At 35.8% G+C, this 19,359-nt stretch overlaps 1 protein-coding gene across 4 annotated transcripts in view; it reads right to left on the bottom strand.

Annotated features, from left to right (window-relative positions):
* Nucleotides 1–1,754: 1,754 nt before the first annotated feature.
* RASSF8 (Ras association domain family member 8) overlaps nt 1,755–19,359 on the bottom strand; it is a 108,933-nt gene continuing 91,328 nt past the window's right edge. For all 4 annotated transcript variants that reach the window (XM_032287085.1, XM_032287076.1, XM_032287068.1 and 1 more), the window contains 4 exons: nt 17,397–17,607; nt 9,275–10,164; nt 6,977–7,121; nt 1,755–5,952 (listed from right to left, as the gene is read on the bottom strand). In XM_032287085.1, coding sequence (XP_032142976.1) covers nt 5,831–5,952; nt 6,977–7,121; nt 9,275–10,164; nt 17,397–17,499 — 1,260 coding nt within the window. In that variant the 5' untranslated portion in view covers nt 17,500–17,607 and the 3' untranslated portion in view covers nt 1,755–5,830. The remainder of the gene's footprint in view (nt 5,953–6,976; nt 7,122–9,274; nt 10,165–17,396; nt 17,608–19,359) is intronic.

A 19,359-nucleotide genomic window follows, 5' to 3' on the forward strand; every position in this document is an offset into this window, starting at 1 on the left:
ATGATCAGATGCCTACCTACTGTCTCTCTTGGCCCTCCCTGGCTCTTCACTGTCTGGCTACAGCTCTACCAGACAGCTCTTCTGTTTTATATCACCTTCTCCAGATCTTCCAACACACTGGGCTGGGGTAAACATCTCCTAATGTGCTTGTCTCCATGACACTCAATCCTTGTCCCTTTAGTGGTTCTTAACATGTTGTACTGCAGTTGCCCCCTCTATCATTAAGACTGTAAACTGGCTGGGTGTGGTGGCTCACGCCTATAATCCCAGCACGTGGGAGGCCAAGGTGGGCGGATCACAAGGTCAAGAGTTCAAGACCAGCCTGGCCAACATAGTGAAACCCCATCTCTATTAAAAAAAAAAAAAAATTAGCTGGGCATGGTGGTGGGTGCCTGTAATTCCAGGTACTTGGGAGGCTGAGGCAGAAGAATCCATTGAACCCAGAAGGTGGAGGTTGCAGTGAGCGGAGATCTTGCCATTGCACTCTAGCCCGGGTGACAGTGTGAGACTCTGTCTCAAAAAAAAAAAAAAAAAAAAAGAAAGACTGTAAACCACCTTGAGGTAGAAAACAAATATACACATCTCAGTCCAGTGTCCGGACAAAAATAGGAGCTCACTAAATGTCTGTGGAAAGCATAAATGCGTCCGGCATATTTATGCCCATTTTATAGGACACCACTGGTCTTTCCTAATGGACATAGCACACATATGTGGAGTGGGCGGTGAGTGAAGACTTAACAGTAGTTCCTATTTCTTGTGCTGCCATTAACAAAACATGATTTTAGAGGGGGACAGGATAAATAATTAAAATTTTAAAGAATGACTTTATCATTTTATCTTTGCTTTTATAACGTAATACTATTCCCATGCATAATTTTTTTTTCTTTTTTTGAGAGTCTCTCTCTCGTCGCCCAGGCTGGAGTGCAGTGGCATGATCTCGGCTCACTGCCACCTCTGCCTCCGGGTTCAAGTGGAACCTCAGCCTTCTGAGTAGCTAGGATAACAGGTGCACCACCATGCCCAGCTAATTTTTGTATTTTTAGTAGAGACTGGGTTTCACCATGTTAGCCAGGCTGGTCTTGAACTCCTGATCTCAGATGATCTGTCTGCCTGGGCCTCTCAAAGTGCTGGGATTACAGGCGCGAGCCACCATGCCCGGCCTCCATGTATAATTTCTAAGCAAAGGTTTAACTTCTTATAAAAATATTCCTATAAATATGACAATTTATATACTTCCACATTAAAAAGTGGTTAAAATGCAGAAACTGGCACTGTAAAGCTCATGCATCTCCACCATGGAATACAGTGCCATGGAATACAGAAAAGTGTCCTGAGGTCTGAAAGATCTAAGTGCAAATGCTGTGTCAGCTACTTAGGAGTTGCGTGATTTGGGAGCAGTTCCTTGGATGGCTATGAATGTTTAAAGTGTGATAAGTACCCCATATTGCACTTGGCACACAGTAGGGACTAAAAGGTTAGTTTTCTTCCTCTCACTTATGGTTTTAGGGAGATCTGGGAATACAGAGATTCATTAAGATGTTTTTCTTTCACTTTTGAAATAAAAGGCATAGTTTCTTAATTGTTTTACTTTGATGAAGCTACCTTTTAAGCAATAGATGATTCTTTAAGTATACATGAAAAATGTAATTTTGTGTAGTGATATGTGCCCCTATTCTCTCTGACATCTTTTAAAGGAAATAAAATTGTATTTAAAAATATAAAGGACGTAAAAAACAAACTGACAACTGTAATGTCCCAATGAATCCTGAAAATTTATTATCTGGGAGAATAACCAATATTGATTCTTTGTTTTACAGCTCATAATAATCAGAAAATACACATTTAAAATGAAAGTAAAAGAAAAGAATAATTACATATAATATATATTACAGATTTATTTGTACATAAGCAAAGCAGTACTAAAAGCATATTTATGTGCTCACAATTAGTGAACATGGCAATTTTCTGTTTAAAGCTGCAGCAACTCAAATCCTCCTAGGGTCAATAAAGAAAAACATGTTGAGAAATACATTTAGGGCTATCACCATGTCTGGCTGTAAATCTATTTTTAATCTTCCCCCTCCCCCCATATATATGTATATACTTTATTGCCTTTATATTTCTGCTGGTTTAATATAATTAGTATACTAAATAGTTTTCTACATTTATTTGGTTTCTAAAAATATATAAAATGCATTGAAAAGAGCTCCTGCAGCTTTCAGGCAGTCACTGTCCTGGCATCGAAAGCTTATTCTGGAGATGTAAAGCAGCAATACTGAATAAATAGTGATTGTTTTGTCTTTTTGATACAGCTGATGGCCTTCACCCCAAACTTCAAAATACTGTAGCAAATAGTATAAACATGCAACTTAAAAAAATGAACATAATATAAAAGTAATACTTATGAGCTAATTTTAATACAATATAAACCAATAAAGACAACTTTACGTAGAAGAGGGATGTGAACACAGCATTGTTATTTACATATAAATTAAGGCTCAATTTATAAAAGGCAATGCACAACGGGAACTGTCCATCTGCCCACACACTTGGCATGCCTGAAATCAAAAGTTTTTGTCTTTTCTGTGTTATTTCCTCAATTGATTACAGTTCTATCTTGGAAGATGTTCACAGAAATGGCTTCAAATGAACAGTTTGTTTCTCTAAAAACCATTTTGCTCTTATTCACAGAGAAAATTATCCTTTAATGCAGGTGTAAATTACATTTATGCTGTGGAAGCAAGTGCTTACATGTTCTTGTTACATATTGCTATACTTCACATTTCACACCAGAAATTGTTGTTTTGTTTTTTGTTTTTTTTTTACTGTATTTATATAGTTTTTACTCTGTCAGTCTTGCTGTAGCTCTTGATTATGACTAATTTGAAGGAATTGACTATAGGAATTGATGATTGCTCATCGATGACTGGGAGAATTCAGTGGGTAACTCCTATTAATACCAGTTGAAGTCTCATATTATAAAAAGCCCCTGTGCATCAAGACAAAAAACCAAATGTTATCAAACCCAAATATCTCAGAAGGACAACAAAAGGACTATGGATACTATGTCCATAGGCAACACACTATGGGCCATTCTCTGAAGATGACAGACACGCAAAAAGTCAAAACATACCAATGCTATTCTAAATTATTTCTTGGTAAGATAAAAAGATCTTTAAATGTATCTAATAATTGTAGAAAATCACAATAAAACAAGTTGCATTATGATTTTTTTTAAAAAAAACACAAAACATTGTAATCTAATTTAGTATTTAGAACCTGAATATTCCTCCAGAGGAAAATTTTGTATTTGGTATTTTTGTATACCATTGCCCACTACCCCTCCAAAATGTATCCAAGATATGGCACTTATTAACTCATTTGTATCTGCAATAGATAAAAATGATCATAAATATACTAAAATATCTTCAGATGTTTCTATGAAAATGAGTTTTTTCCCTCTGAGACTTAGAAAATATTCCTTAGATATGTGCTTCCAGAAGTAATATAACTAATTAAAAAGTATAGCTTATTAATGTACTCATCATATTCACATTTCTATACTTTCCTCATCTAGGAAATTATTTTTAACTTGTAATTATGTCTATGAAGATTATTTGGCAGCTTGGAAATTCTAATGAAGTTGTCAGAGAGGCTAACTGTGATACTATGCTGGGAACCCAGGACTACTACAAGTTGCTAGGATGCTGCTTGTCCTTCTTTAAAGTAATTAGGTTAATTCTGATAACAATTCATAATTAGTCAGATATTGACTGTGTTTTTCATGGTATGCCAAGGCATCTCTGCAATTTCTAATTACAAAGTTTAATACTGTCTCCAGTTTAACATTTTGATTTAAATAAAATATGATCAATTTATAAAATGTTTTTCTTTGTGAATAAGATCTCGATTTCTCTGAACAACAACAAAATTACTTCATATAGAATGACTTTTTAAAAAATAAGGCATATATTGAGCATATGTAAATCATTACTGTCACAAAAGCTATAAATTATTTTAATTTTTAATTATCCTAATTTTAAATATAGGTAGATAGAAAATAACTATTATAAATTGTGAACAAATGTGTACAGGTTGTAGTTATTTGGGTAAGAATCATTTACTTCTTATTTGCAAAGTAATATAATGGCAAGATAAATTTGATAACTCCAAGAACCCAAAGAAAATCGTATCTTCAGTTGAGGTCCGCCGCTAAGCTGCACTAGAAAGGCAACTCTGCATTATTACTTTCAGTTCTCTAGAAGCTTCTATACAGTCTCATAGTCATTCTTAAAATTTTTCATAAGAAACCTAAGTAGAGCAGCATTCTCAGCATTCACTAAACCAAAAATAAGTCAAATGTGTTAAAACATCCAAAGTTGCCTTCATGCATAAGACATATCTCTATTGTTACCAAGCATTACCATATCAATCCACTTTTATTTTGTTGCATGTAAATAATATAGAGGATGTAATTTCTTCAGAATTAAAACTACTTTAAATTTCAGATTAAAGTCTTAATTATACTGTACCAAATCTGAACAGAGGGAATGTAAGAATGGCTAAGTGGTGTCTGAATCAATCTGTCTAAATATTACTTGTAAATCTTAAGTCACTACTCATGAAAAAGGTGTTGATTCATTTTTGGTTTTACAAATAAAACAACATATGTACAAATGGAGATTAGTGTCTGGTAAAAGTCAAGCCTAAAAATAAAAACATATACTGAATTTGACTTTATTTCCTTGCTAAAACGTACCTAAGTTTAATCTCCTTTCCATCTAAGTGACTGGAAGAAACCACAATGGTCCATAATATACAGAGTAAATTATGTGTGAGGAATAACTTACCCATGGTGTGTACACCAATAGATCATACATATGAAGCGGGTTATTTTAAAATACATCACTTAAAAAGCAATGTTCCTGAATTGGACCAATCCAGCCCTCAGATATCTATAACTTACATGCTAAATCAGTTCTGAAGGTCCAGGAGTGTAAATGATAAGGCAGGGCAGAAACAAAAGACATAATGTATCAGGAAACCCCATGCTTGTATGGATACATACTTAACAATTACATTTTTGTTCAACAGTGTCTGAAATATTGCAAATGTTTTATACATACAATTTACCTCATGAAAAATTTCTGTTATGCTATGTGGCCACACATATATTTAGAAATATTGTAATGGAAAGACTAAATTCCAGATTTTAAAAACCCCTGAATTATTTCACCTAATTAAGCAATGGCTAGGACAGTTTCACAAAATGAATGCAAGTGGGTTCTTCTGGAGTTAGTTTCGATGGTGGAGCACCCTAGGACACTTGTGTAGTGTAAATCAGCAATGCATGGATGGAGTCTGGCAACATGCACATAGTCATAATCACATAATATGTAACATAAGTCTGTCACAGAATAAGTCTTAATAAAAAATATTAAAACATCGACATTCATACATCAGTTGATTCCATGAAATAAATTAACTAAGCCAGTCACAAATTTCTCTTCATTCTTACTTAAGTCAACGGTTTATTTACGTACACACTATATAATACTTTCCTAAAGCTCTCAAAATGCTACAAAAAAGGAAGGCTTTGCATTACAGCTGCTGGACAAAAATATCAACACTGTTGATGTGTCAAAACACAGTTTCTTTGTTCTTTAGCATCAGTGCACAGGGTATGGCTCCAAATGGTATGCAATTTAGAAGAGAAAAAACATAGAGCGGCTTGTGGGATAGATCCTCTGTTCATCATTGGCACAAATCAAAAAGGAAGTTTACTGTCCTTGGTACCTCTGTTGGGTCTCCCCCCTAAAGACAGGTAATGTCATACATATATGCCTTCAGGATTAAAACCAGATGAGATAGGATTCTGCAGAATGCGGAGATTACTGGGGAGCTGCCGAGATGAACCAGGTCGCTTCAGGGACCCAGACTGGAATGCTGCCTCTAAACAGGAAACAAAGAAAGCCACTTGATGAGCTCGTCAACTTGGAGTACTTAGCAATATAAAAAATTAGACTCCTTCCTGCCCCGAAGAACCCGAAAGAGAAAACCACATAGAGCAATAACTGCAACCCTCTGTGTGCCCTGGGCTGGGAGGAAAGGCTAAAACCCTCTCAGGTTGAAGTCTATTTGATAAATTAGTTTTTGGTGATTTGAACAGTGAAATGATCTTTACAAAAGGTGAATATTTTTGCTTCTTTTTCTTGGTTGTTCACACCATATGCATATACAGACTTGGAACTGTCTTTTAAATAACAGCACAAATTAATAATAACTTTTAGAAGAAATGGAAGGAAAGAAGGGGCATAAGGAACATAAAGAGGGAAGCAAAAATTCAAATTAACAGACTATGACTCATATATACTTCAGAAAAAAAATTTTTAATAAAGCAGTTTAAAACTAATGATATGACATCTGGTGATTACATGCTCACCTAAGTAAATAAATAACCTAAATGTACTGGTTTTCCTCCCAAAATGGGAAATATGTAAAAAAAAAAAAAAAAAAAAAGAATCTTTAAGTGTCCCACTTAAAAATTATCTATAAATGCTGGGGTAATATTTTAACTGAATACAGGCAGTTTATTCAAAGTTAAGCAGATGGCCAGGGATGCTGGTTCATGCCCGTGATTCCAGGACTTTGGGAAGCTGAGGGAGGCAGATCGCTCGAGCTCAGGAATTTGAGACCAGTCTGGGCAACATGGTGAAACCCCATTTCTACAAAAAATACAAGAAAAGAAAATCAGCCAAGTGTGGCGGCATGCACCTGTAGCCCTGGCTTCTCAGGAGGCTGAGGTAGGAGGATCACCTGAGCCCAGGAGGCTGAGGCTGCAGTAAGCTGTGGTTATACCACTGGCATTCCAGCCTGGGCGACAGAGTGAGACACTGTCTCAAAAAACAAAAACAAAAACAAAAAAATTAAGCAGTGAGAATAAAGGGAAAATAAACCATATTTAGCAACATCTCACCCCTTTCAATGTCTGCATGTGAGGCCTCTATTTCAATGGGCTCCGCTGGCAAAACAGTAACTTTTGTCCCTGTCTGCTGGATGAATTGCTGGAGATTGACTTGCCGCAGCTCCTTAGTCAACTGCTCCAGTTCTTGTTCTTTGTCCTAGATGGAAATTATTATTATTTTAAATTTGAGGATTCACTATTGGACAGTGCAAGACAGTGACAATCTATCTGCTACAGGGGTTAAATGTGGGATATCTGCTTTCATAAAAGCACATTTAACAAATCTGGTTTATATTGATACAATGGGCTAAAGAGGTCACTTTCGCTCTGTGGTAGGCCAAGAAATAAGCTAAGGAAAACAATAGTTTCTTTAGCCTGTCCTCTTAAATGTGATGCTTTCCTCTGGGAAACCATTATGCACCCTTATGAAATAAATATATTTCTATAAACTTTCATTAAAAACAAAAACAAAAACCAGTTTCTCAGCCTATAAACTCGTTAGAACATAAAAGAAAAAAACCCCACAGGTTTTTACCCATCTCTGTGTTACAGCAATCTTGCTAAAGTGATCATAAATTTACATATTAATCAGTTCATATTAACATATGACTACAAAGTTAATTGTAACTTGGTCCATGAATTTAGAATTCTGGTTTTTTGTAAGCTGTTTCAATTTTCTTGGATACATTATTGAGATTTATCTTATAGCATGAGGAAAGCAAGATTCCCACAAGATTCTTACTATGGGATTTTTAATCCTTGACAAAGATCTTAGAACCACAGAGCCCTAAAGGAGGAGATCAAGTTTGGACAGTTGAAAAGCTGTAAAAGCAAGGAAGGGCATTCTATTATTTAAACAGTTTTCATTTCTTTCTTTCCTCTACTGTATATAAAAGTATCCTGGCTCTACCCAGGCTGGGTGGGTCTCAAGGATTTGGTAGGGGTTGGGAAGAGATTAGAAGTGAACAGTTGTTTTCTTTACTTATTTGGGTGTAGGGGGTCCTTGGGGATATATCAATATTTGATTATCAGACATTTTTCAGTGGGTAGAGGGATTTACTAGTAATGACTGTGATAAGTTGGTGTTTCCTGTAAGTGACATCAAAAGCAACACAACTTCCACTTGTACCTTTGTTAAAGGTTAAAATGAATCCCAATAGTAAAATACTGACAAATCAGAGGCTGACAACCTTCTATGGCATGAGAAATTCTTGATCTTCAAAATTTTGGTGGTAGTTTTATCTCTTACTACAGATAGTGACAGAGAAGGGAGATCACATCAGTTCTTCCTAAGACCTCAGCTTTCTCTGATTGTGGAACTGCTGATGTTCTAAAGCAGCTCTTCTCAAACCTCACTGTACACAGGTACTGCTTCGGCATCTTGTTTCAATGTAGGTTCTGAACTTCTTACAAGTGTACACTGAAGCTGCCTGGCATGGACTACACTTTGAATAGTAAGCTCTAAACCAGCACAGTCCAACAGAACTTCCTCTAATGGTGGAAATCTTGTGTGTCTACATGGCCAGCAGAGCAGCCAGATGTGCTACAGGGCACTTGAAATGTGACCATGTTTGACTAAAACCAGAATTTTAAATTACTTAATATTTTTAATTACCTTATTAATCATAATTTAAATATAAACGGCCATATTATAATCAATTATGTGTCTTTCTCATCTCATCTGATTGATACATCTTTGCAATTTCTGCAACACAATCACAGGGTTTCAAAAATGGGCAAAGAAATGTAAGTTGAGTAGTTACGTGGCAAAATAGAAATTTTCTTGTACGTGAATTAGAAAGGAGGAAAATCAGAGAAATCTCTGTGCCCCTCTCAGGAAAGCAAAGGAGAGTACTGTGGAGAGGGGAGAAGGGCTGGGGTCAGTTTACGTGTCAGGAAAGAAGCTGGGATTGGCTGGCAACATGGAGAAGTGATAGGTAAGCAGTCAGCTAGCCACAACTATCCTGGCCAACCAATCAGTGGACAGCTCTTTTGGCTCTGGTTTCCCTATCTCTGAAAGGAGAAGGTGAGATTTACTATCTCTTCATTAGTGTCCATTACATCCCATTATCTAATGCTACAACAGCCACAGTTAAGAAAAAGCTCATCCATGGAGAAGGATCCGTGTGGCTATTGCTCTCATCTTTATTCTGATCTTACATCTAAGCTCACTCAGATACAAGTCACAAGAATTCAACAAAACTTTTAAACAAGGCTGGGTTTCTAATTCTTTGAATATAAGGAAAAATGGACAATTATGAAAAGGAGATTCCAAGAAGATATTCTTTTAAATGGGCCAAGTGTCCTTACCTGTAAGCGTTTGGTGGCTTGTCCAAGAGATCTTTCCACAGCTTTAATGCCATTCTCCAACCTCAGACTCTGCTGGCCTTGAATGTCAATTTCCCCTTTGACCTTACCGATCTTTCCTTTAACCTCTTCCTCATTGACCTGTGCCTCCTGAACTTCCCGTTGCAATTTTTCTGCTTCCAGACCACTTTCCATAGTCTGGATCTGTGCCAAATAGTCCTTTAATTTGTTTTCACATTCTGTTATTTTCTGTCTTATTTCTTGAAGTTGATCCTTCAGCTGTTTTTCATTTTCCTGTTCAATCTGTAATTCATTTTCCCAAAATTCTTCCTCCTCGATTTCTACATCGTTTCTTTTGATCTTTTGCTCTAGACGGACAATTTCCTCTTCAAGGTTGGAATTATACTTTTGCTCCCAAAATCGTATTTCTATTTCATTAGATTCCAGCTGTTTCTCAATGGACTGAAGCTTCTCTGTCTGCAGACGGATCAGCTTCTTCAACTCATCTGCTGTTGTTTTGCAGTTATTCAGCACCTTTTGCTTAAACTCAGTTTCTTTACCTTTTCCAAAAATGTCCATTAATCCTTTGGCACCTCCTGTAAATGTTAATGATTTCCTTTTAGGCTCTCTCCTTTTGATTGATTTGTCAATTTGAGGCCTCAGTTTAGCTAACGGGGGCAGACTCTGCCTGTATAAAGTTCTTTCAGGAATTCGAGCCACACTGTCTGAAGTGGGTCGCTCACTGAGAGATGGCCCGGTTCGTCGTAGAATGAGCTGCACATCACTAGCATATTGCCCCCATTTGTTTAAGGATATGATAGGATTTTCATGAGGTGCTAAGTGTCTTTCAGTATCTCTCCATTTCTCTATAAGGGTGTACTTTCCAGTTCGACCTAGGTAAAAAAGGTAAGGATAAATTCTCAAAATGGGATACTGGAACAGTGAAAAAATGGAGTAAGAACACCATTGGATGATTGTGTATTTTTTATTAGCATCAGAGGGTCAAGTTTTATAGTCTAGTCCAGGTTGCCTTTAAAACCTTCACTTGAAGATACCAAGCCCCTCAAGACATGGAACAACACAAAATCAGAAGATGTGTATTGCACATACTCTTCAAACTTGCTTAGAAATTCAACTTTATATTTTAAACCTTGCCAAATACCTGACTGCCTAGAACTTCTCATTTGGGGCAAGACTGAACAAAGTTTGTTCTCCAGCTGAAACAAAGGACAACAGAATCGCCATGTGAAGTATGAGGAGCTGGCCCTGGAACTAAGTGGAACTTCAAAACTCAGATACACTTCCACTGTACAAATCCCTCAGCTATTTTTTCTGTATCAGAACTTGGGAGGGCTGGAGGCTCCATTTCTTCTCCTACAAGGAGACATGGGGACCAATGGAGAACCTGTGACTCAGCCACAGGAGCTGCCTAGGCCTCCTCTCCGTCTCCACCTGAGTGCTCTGCCAACCCATTGCTCACACAGCTGGCATCTTCCTGGACACACATGGCAAATAAAAAATCAGCTCAATGAAAAAAAACCCTTCAAAACACAATTCATATAAAAAGAGGGGCTGGAAGAGAAGACTTGTTCAGTTTTGATAATAATAGGATAGTATCAAAGATTCTTTTAAAAAAAACTCAAAGCAAAATATTATTAAAAACAAACCAATGGGCTGGGTGCAGTGCTCATGCCTGTAATCCCAGTGTTTTGGGAGGCAAGGTGGGCAGATTTCTTGAGCCCAGGAGTTCGAGACCAGCCTGGGAAACATGGCGAAATCCTGTCTCTACAAATAAAATATGAAAAAATTAGCCAGGCATAGTAGTGCACATCTTGAGAGTGGCAACTTCCAACTGTATAAAGCTAGACAGAGTAGACAGGACAAGGGTTCTGGAGTAGAAAGGTTTGGGTCCAAATGTGGTTCTGCTACCTACTGTGCTTACATGATCTAAACAAATTAAATTAGCCTCAGTTTCCTCATCTGTTAACAGTAGCATTTCCTTATCTGACAAGGTTGTTCTGAGAGTCAAGTGAGAATGTAAAATATAAAATGTTTGTGAAATTGAAAAGTACTATGCAATACTAGTTATGTTTATAAAAATGCGCAGGCTAATAAGGAGGACGAAAACAAAAAACAAAAAAAACTTAGCACATTAGATTAGCTTCTTGAAATAAAAAATGTTTCCAGTGATTTTGGGGTTAAAAATTACTCTAATTGCCCCCAAAGAAAAACCATATCACACATCAGCAATGTTAAAACTGTCCCATGCGTACAAACTGCTTCCAAGGTCACAGCATTTTGTGCTTTTGGCTCTGCTGCCTATCAATGGCTTTTAGAAATCTTACTCTTCTCTAAACCTCTGTGTCTTCCTTCACTAATAGGAGGGGTTAGCTAAACCGGCAGAGTCCTTTCCAATTCTATCAGGCCAATGAGTATCTTTAAAAGAAAAGCTGAATCATCACATTACATGAACTAAACAAAAAATTTTAAAGGCCCAAATGTATTCATAATTAAAAATAAATCTGATTTTCCAGTGCTTAATGGAGCTGCTGCCCTCTGAGAATGTCTTGGTAGAAAATTATTTAGAATTGCTTTTACTGCCAGTATTTGTTTTTTGTGAAATAATGCACATTTAGTACTATTAGGCCAAAAAAAATCCATTTAGCAATATAAAAAAAGCCTTTAAAAAAAGGTAAATGAATTAATAGATTTGATTTTATTATACAAATTGGGTTTAAAATATTTTATATAGGAATTAAATTCCATAATCACTGTTTCTAATACTTATAGCTTGGCAGCGCTCTACAGATCTTCTTTCTTTCATTAACACAGATTTTGATTCCTCCTGCAAAACTCCTTTTAGTGTATTTGACTACATGGATATATTTAGTTATACTTTGTGTGCTATTTTGATATAATCTTAAAATGAATACAAAGGAATATCTATCTATCTATCTATCTATCTACCTATCTATCTTCTATGGAATTTGGCACTGTAGGACTGTATGACATTGTCAAATAATTTTGATCCAATTTAGTGAGGTAAAAAAATATTAATTATGGCCAGCTGTGGTGGCTCAGGCTTGTATTCCTAGCACTTTGGGAGGCCGAGATGGGCAGATCACCTGACGTCAGAAGTTCGAGACCAGCCTGGCCAACATGGTGAAACCCCGTCTCTACAAAAAACACAAAAATTAGCCAGGTATGGTGGCAGGTGCTTGTAATCCCAGCTACTCGGGAGGCTGAGATGGGAGAATCACTTGAACCCAGGAGGCAGAGCTGCAGCAAGCAGAGATCCCACCACTGCACAACCATCTGGGCAACAAACAACAAAACTCCGTCACACAAAAAAAATTAATTATACTTTTAAATATTGAAGCAATTGAGACTAACCCCAAGAATCATTAAATTTCTATACTGAAGAAACTGACATACAGATTTTAATGCATTAATGAAATCTTATTGAATGACTGACATAAATTAAAAGAAAACAGGATAACAGCTTACTTTCATTTAAGAAAGCAGAATATACAACTATGAAGTAATATAAAATTTTTTAAAATACACACAAAAACTCGAACATGAGTCACCCAGAAATTTATGCCCTGAATTCAATCATTTTTTAATACTCCAACAATTTTTTATAATTTTAGGAAATTTCTCCTTATAGTCATAAATCAAAATCATGATTTAAGAGTTACATCTTATTATTTAGTTGACAAATGTATATTGAATACCACATATTTGTCAGAAACAGTGCCAGGCTGTAGAGATACAGATTCTACTAAACACCTTCATCACCAATCCTCTTCCTAAGTTTTCATTTTAACTGACATTTGATGCTCTCTTCAGTATCAAATCCTCCTCACTCCAAAGATGCATACTGGACATTATTCAAAAGAACATGACAAAGAAGTGGCACATATTTTCAAGTTTCTGGACATATGAGAAATGATGTCCGTAACACCTGACTTATTCTTTATCTATGTAGGATAAGCTATCCAATAGCACCGAATTTTCCCGATAGTAGATGCTTTGCTTCTTGGGCTGTAAACATTTTCATGAAAATTTTGTAAAATATATTATACAGTCCAGGATGCTTATGCAAACTCTAGTAAATACAGCTAACTTTTTCCATAATGACTTAGAATTCTTACAGTAAATGTTGATCTCTGTAACAGAACTTATACTTTATTATCTTATAGTCTGTAAAATGCTTTTGATGCTTTTATGTATATACTCTTACTTAGTTCTGTGAGTTAAGCAGTATAGATATTACATCTTCATCTTATCAGTGAAGAAATAAAGAACTTAAAGAATTTAAAGTAATTTTCTGATGACATTTATTTTTTATTACATTATTTAAGTTCTGAGTGAAACTACTAAAATGACTCTTACCCTATAGTATTTCTCAGAATGACAGTGATACAATAAAAAATTATCTCTGAATATACCTGTCAGCCAGTTGTGCATTCAACCCATAGTCACATCATCCACAGTATATTTTCCCAGTGTGTTGATAAGGATATCATGTCGAATTACTGTCTACTTAGAATTATATAAGCTCACTCCTACTAAACATAATAAAAACAGTAACAGAGTACCTATGATTTTCTGGGCATTGTGCTGGTTACTTTAAAAAAATACAAACCAAAATAATAGAAAACACTTATCACTACAAACCAGAAGATTCTGAAAACTGTTCGTTGATGCAGCACAATCTAACTCACCTTGACTGATGCATGCAATGAATTAACATGTATTCACGTTCATTAAAATAATATTTTACAGATGTGGAAAATACAGAAGCTCATTAAAACAAAAAATAATTAGACTATTGTTACAAATATTAAAATTGTAAATTAATATGTGGAAAATTAATTCATAATACAATAAATGAAATATGAGACAATGAGTCTCAAAACTACAAAGACCATATGAAGAGTATAATTTTTTAAAAGCTCATCTATGGGTACACAAAAAACATTGTTTATTGCTAGGAAGTAGAATCATGAGTGATTATCTTACCTTCTGTTTTCTAAATTTCAAGATAATCTACAATAAATAATACCACTTTGTAAACATAGAAAATCTATTCTTAAATTTCTAAAATTGATATTTTAAATGTGAAACTAAGAGTTAAGTGTGATGATATAAAATATATATTCCTTCCCTTGTCTTCTCAATGACACCAGGTATCAAAGTATTATGGATCAGAAATCCCTTCCCTCAATTTCCTTGATTTCTTTCTTTTCCTTTTTTCCTCTCTCATGTTTTGTTAGCTAGACTTTTATTTCTGTGTTAAGCTCTAAGCTACCTGAGGGCAGAAATACATCCTTGTCATGTTTTTGGTTTGATATATTATAAAAGCAAATGCATTTTCTCCACTATTTGAGATAGATGATCTGTCAAAAGCTTTCTATTTCACTTAGATTTGAGAAGCAGTTTAGACCCTGAAAAAAAATGCACTTCAGAGCTATTTTACAGGGGAAACAACGTAGAACATTTAAATTTGGAATGTTTCAGAAAGTTCAGAAGGTACAATGACAAACTCCCAGTGCACTCTTGCAGGGTAGTTTAACCACTTCATGCCAAGAAGAGGTTTCAACTAAGGTTTCACTTTTAGTTATTCTGTCATAATTTGAGCAAGTATCCTATATCCATCAGCTAAATCTAATCTGTAAAGGTGGTCAAAGATTAGTGTAGAAAAGATTTCTTCCTACAGTATTAGATACATTCAACATCTTTCATCAAACTATCTTGTTTTTGGCTCTTTTCTAATTCAATTTGATTGATTAGTAGCACAAAGAAAACATTAGCTGTCATATATATATATTTACAGGTTGACAACTTGTGTGCATGTTTTCATAGTAAGTCATTTTGAGAGTTTCTACAGTTTCCTAAAAATAATTTTGACTATCCAGAAATACCCAGCAACTCCTAATCAAGAATACAGTGTGTGTGTGTGTGTGTGTGTGTGTGTGTGTGTGTAGTGCCCCCATGAGGCAAAGAGATGCACTTAAACCTAAGAAACCAGGCTACAACTTGCTTCACTATACATTCTTGACAGCCACCTGTGGTTCCATTCATCAGTCCACGCTCTACTAATAATCTAGATAGCCATTTACTGTGTTAGGCCTTGAAAGTTCTGGGGTTACTTTTCAAAGCGGCATTTTTCTCTAATTAATAAACTCTCACCACAGAAACCAGGATCCACAGCTCTTGGCTACTTGCCGGTGGAGTCATCTTTAGATGAATTCTGAATTCAAAGCATTTACAATACAGAAAGAGTTGTTTAGCCAAGTTTGGAGGAATATCATAAAACATTTATATTTGTTGACTTTTCAAAACAGCTCTTGAATTGAGTTATTGAGAAAGTAAAAATGAAAGGACAGATTTAGTTAAAATGTCTTTTTGGCTGGTTCATAAATAAATATACTCTGTAGTCCAAGTGGGCAAACACACACGTGGAACCTCTGGGCATTTTCCCTTGAAATTCTGTGTAAAAAGTGTGATTATGGACAGATGCAGCTTATAGTATTACTCAACTACTTTGACTTTTGTAAAAACTATTTTTTTTTTTTTTTAAGGCACTGTCATGGCTTAATTCTCAGAAAGCCTTTGACAAACAAGGATAGCTAAGTTTGACAATTAATAAACCTGTTCTTCACTAAGAAAAAAAAAAGCTGTATATTTTAATTCAAATAAATTATGTGAGACTCTTAGTAGGGACAATTACTAAATAAGCTAGTAAAAAATATGAAAAGATTAAATGCCTTAAATTTCTCCTCTTCAATAATTAAACTTAAGTCTATGTGTATATTATTCCCAAATGCAAAAAAGTTTCATTGGATGTGAAAGCCCAGAATTTTCAGCATTGCTACAATATATTAGTGTGCTATAGTGTTTAAGGAAAAATCAAAAGATGTCAATATTAAAAGAAAGTCTTGCATAGGGCACTGTCAACCTCTAACAGTGCATCTGCCACATCACAGGTGGCACAATCATCTCTACCAAATGCTAAAGTGCCTTGACAACAGTATGACTCATTTCAGCGCTGGGCTAATTGACATGTTTCCAATATAAGCTGGCAAGACATAAAATCAACTTTTGATAAGGAGCTCAAAGACAAAGAGGCCCTGAGCACCTAGCATGGTGCTGGCCACACAGCTTCCTCTTAATACATGTTTGTTAAATGAAAGATTTAAGACACAAACATAAACTTTGAACCACATTACTGGTTTTACTGATTGAGGTGTTTACGCCCTCATCATTTAAGGCAACTAAACATACATAAACTATGATGAAGATAAGCTCAAAATAAATAAGAAGAAAAGGTACAACACGGTAGGAGAATAAGATGAAGCCAAGAGCTGTGCTTCATCTTCACTGTATAATAAGATTTTATTTATTTATTTAGACTGAGTTTCGCTCTGTCACCCAAGCTGGAGTGCAGTGGCATGATCTTGGCTCACTGCAACCTCCGTCTCCTGGGTTCAAGCAATTCTCCTTCCTCAGCCTCCATAGTAGCTGGGATTGCAGGTGTGCACCACCATGCCCAGCTAATTTTTGTAGTTTTATTAAAGATGGGATTGCCAGGCTGGTCTCAAACTCCTGACCTCAAGTGATCTACCTGCCTCGGCCTCCCAAAGTGCTGGGATTATAGGTGTGAGCCACTGTGCCCGGCCAATAATAAGATTTTGAAAGTATACATTATCCTTCGAGTGAAGAATGATGTTACTTCATTTTTTGTATTTTCCAAAAGTATAGAGAAATAAACAATTGGTGGGATTTTTCCTAATGAGGGATTCTGGGAACTAAGAATCTAGATTTTGGCTCAAGAAAACATCATTAGTTTCGGAAGTCATTGTGTAGGCTGAACAACAGGAGAGGAGAAGGCGGTGCAGATGCTAACTCAAGAGTTAGTAAAATCTGGGGGTGTCAGAGAACAAGCATCATCACAGATTTACCTAAATACAGACAAACTATAATAAGTACAAGTGTGCCTGTGAGACTTATTATGGAATCAAATGAACAAAATCCATTAGAAACCTGTATTTAAAACAAACACATACAACGAAAGGAAGCATAATGTACTTTCCTCAGATACCCAGAGTTCACTTACCTATTGCTTGAGCTAAGGCTATGACAACCTCCTGGCAAGTTGTGACTTCAGTGACTCCACAAACAATCCTCTGAACTCCATCCACCCATACTTTAAGTTCCATGGTGCACCAACCAGTCACCTAAGGGCCCTGAGAGTGGTCATCAGGGTGTTAGGTCATGTCTCTAGCTGCAGGAACACGGAGTGGACAAGGCTGAGTCTGTGTAGTTAGCTAAAAAAAAAAAAAAAAAAAAAAAAAAAAAAAAGGACAAAAAATCACTTTTAATAAAATGAATCAACATTTCTTCTAGTAAGTATTACACAAAACAAATTTTAATATATCATAATCTTACTACAGTACACAGGCCTACTTACTTTACAGAAATGAATTAAGAAACACAAATGCAACTATAGTCACCTATCATGACACTCTTTCATGTTACCACTATTTACATACTAATTTTAATTATGATCTCATGCTCCATTAGGTTAAAAATTCTTATTTACTTACCAAGCCCTATTCAATATATGAACTGTTTTTCTGTCCTGTTTTTTATTTTGAATTATTTCATTAGGATAATTTCTAAAGTTAAAATAAAGTTTGTCATTGTAGAAATTATCAATAAAATTGAACCAATGTGCAATGCTTTGCCAATACTGAGTATTAACAATTTTTTTTTTTTTTTTTTTTTTGGGACGGAGTTTCGCTCTTGTTACCCAGGCTGGAGTGCAATGGCGCGATCTCGGCTCACCGCAACCTCCGCCTCCTGGGTTCAGGCAATTCTCCTGCCTCAGCCTCCTGAGTAGCTGGGATTACAGGCACGCGCCACCATGCCCAGCTAATTTTTTGCATTTTTTTAGTAGAGACGGGGTTTCACCGTGCTGACCAGGATGGTCTCGATCTCTTGACCTCGTGATCCACCCGCCTCGGCCTCCCAAAGTGCTGGGATTACAGGCTTGAGCCACCGCGCCCGGCCAGTATTAACAATTTTTAAGAACAATTGTCAAGGTATTTTACTCAGTTCACATTCCTGATTAAAAAAAAAAAAAAACAAAAACAAAACTGCTACTTGCCTGCCTAATAAAGTTTTTCCTTTATTAGTTCACTCTCTCTTCTCATTCTCTCACAGGAATGCAAACTAAGTTAGTAAGATGTCTTGACAACTGTTTTTAATGTGTCCCTTGCCTCCCTCTCCCCACAGGATGGAGAGTGTCTGCCCTGTTGAAATGCCAACACCAGGCACAGCATGAGAACAGGTGGGCAAAAAAATCTTAGTTGAAGGAAATAATTCATTTGATGACCAAAAATTTCCTGATGTATAAACTTCTGATCCTTTTCTCATTTAACGGGTTTGATAGTTTTCTTAAATTATGAGAGCTATTCAAAAAAGGTAACTTTTGTTCTACTTGCTGTGTTTACCCAGTGTTTGATTTTGTATTTGGCTGAATTATATGCCAAGCAGAAATTTTTATTTTATCATATAGTCAAATCAAATATTCTTTATTTCTTATATTGATAAGAATGTTATTAGCCTGCTAAAAATGATCACAATTCTTTTCCCTGTGGGCTTTAAAAAAAACTCAACTCTTCCTATGTAAATTCTCCAAACAATATGTGATTTTTTTGTTTGTCCATTGTTTTGTGGTTTTCCCACGTACGTATTTGTTGTTTTAACAAACGGATGTCAAAATTCATGAGATGTAATAAACATTGATTTAGTTAAGAGAACATCTGGATATGTTTTTAGGTTTACAGCGGCACTGGTATTTCAGAATTAATAGCTTATCTAAAAGCTTATTTTTAAAACACTAATAAACTTTTCTTGTAAAATAGTAGTTACTACAAACAGTGGCTTAGTTCCTTGCACATTATCTTAAAAGACCTAAGACAGTTCTAGGCCAGCTGGTCACCTAGGTAGATGAGTCAGGTGACCTCTCACGCAAGAGGAAGGAGAATAAACCTAATTACTTTCTCCAGAGAAGG

The sequence above is a fragment of the Sapajus apella genome, unplaced genomic scaffold, assembly GCF_009761245.1.
Source record: "Sapajus apella isolate SASKATOON/1434 unplaced genomic scaffold, GSC_monkey_1.0 scaffold2, whole genome shotgun sequence".
NCBI lineage: Eukaryota > Metazoa > Chordata > Mammalia > Primates > Cebidae > Sapajus > Sapajus apella.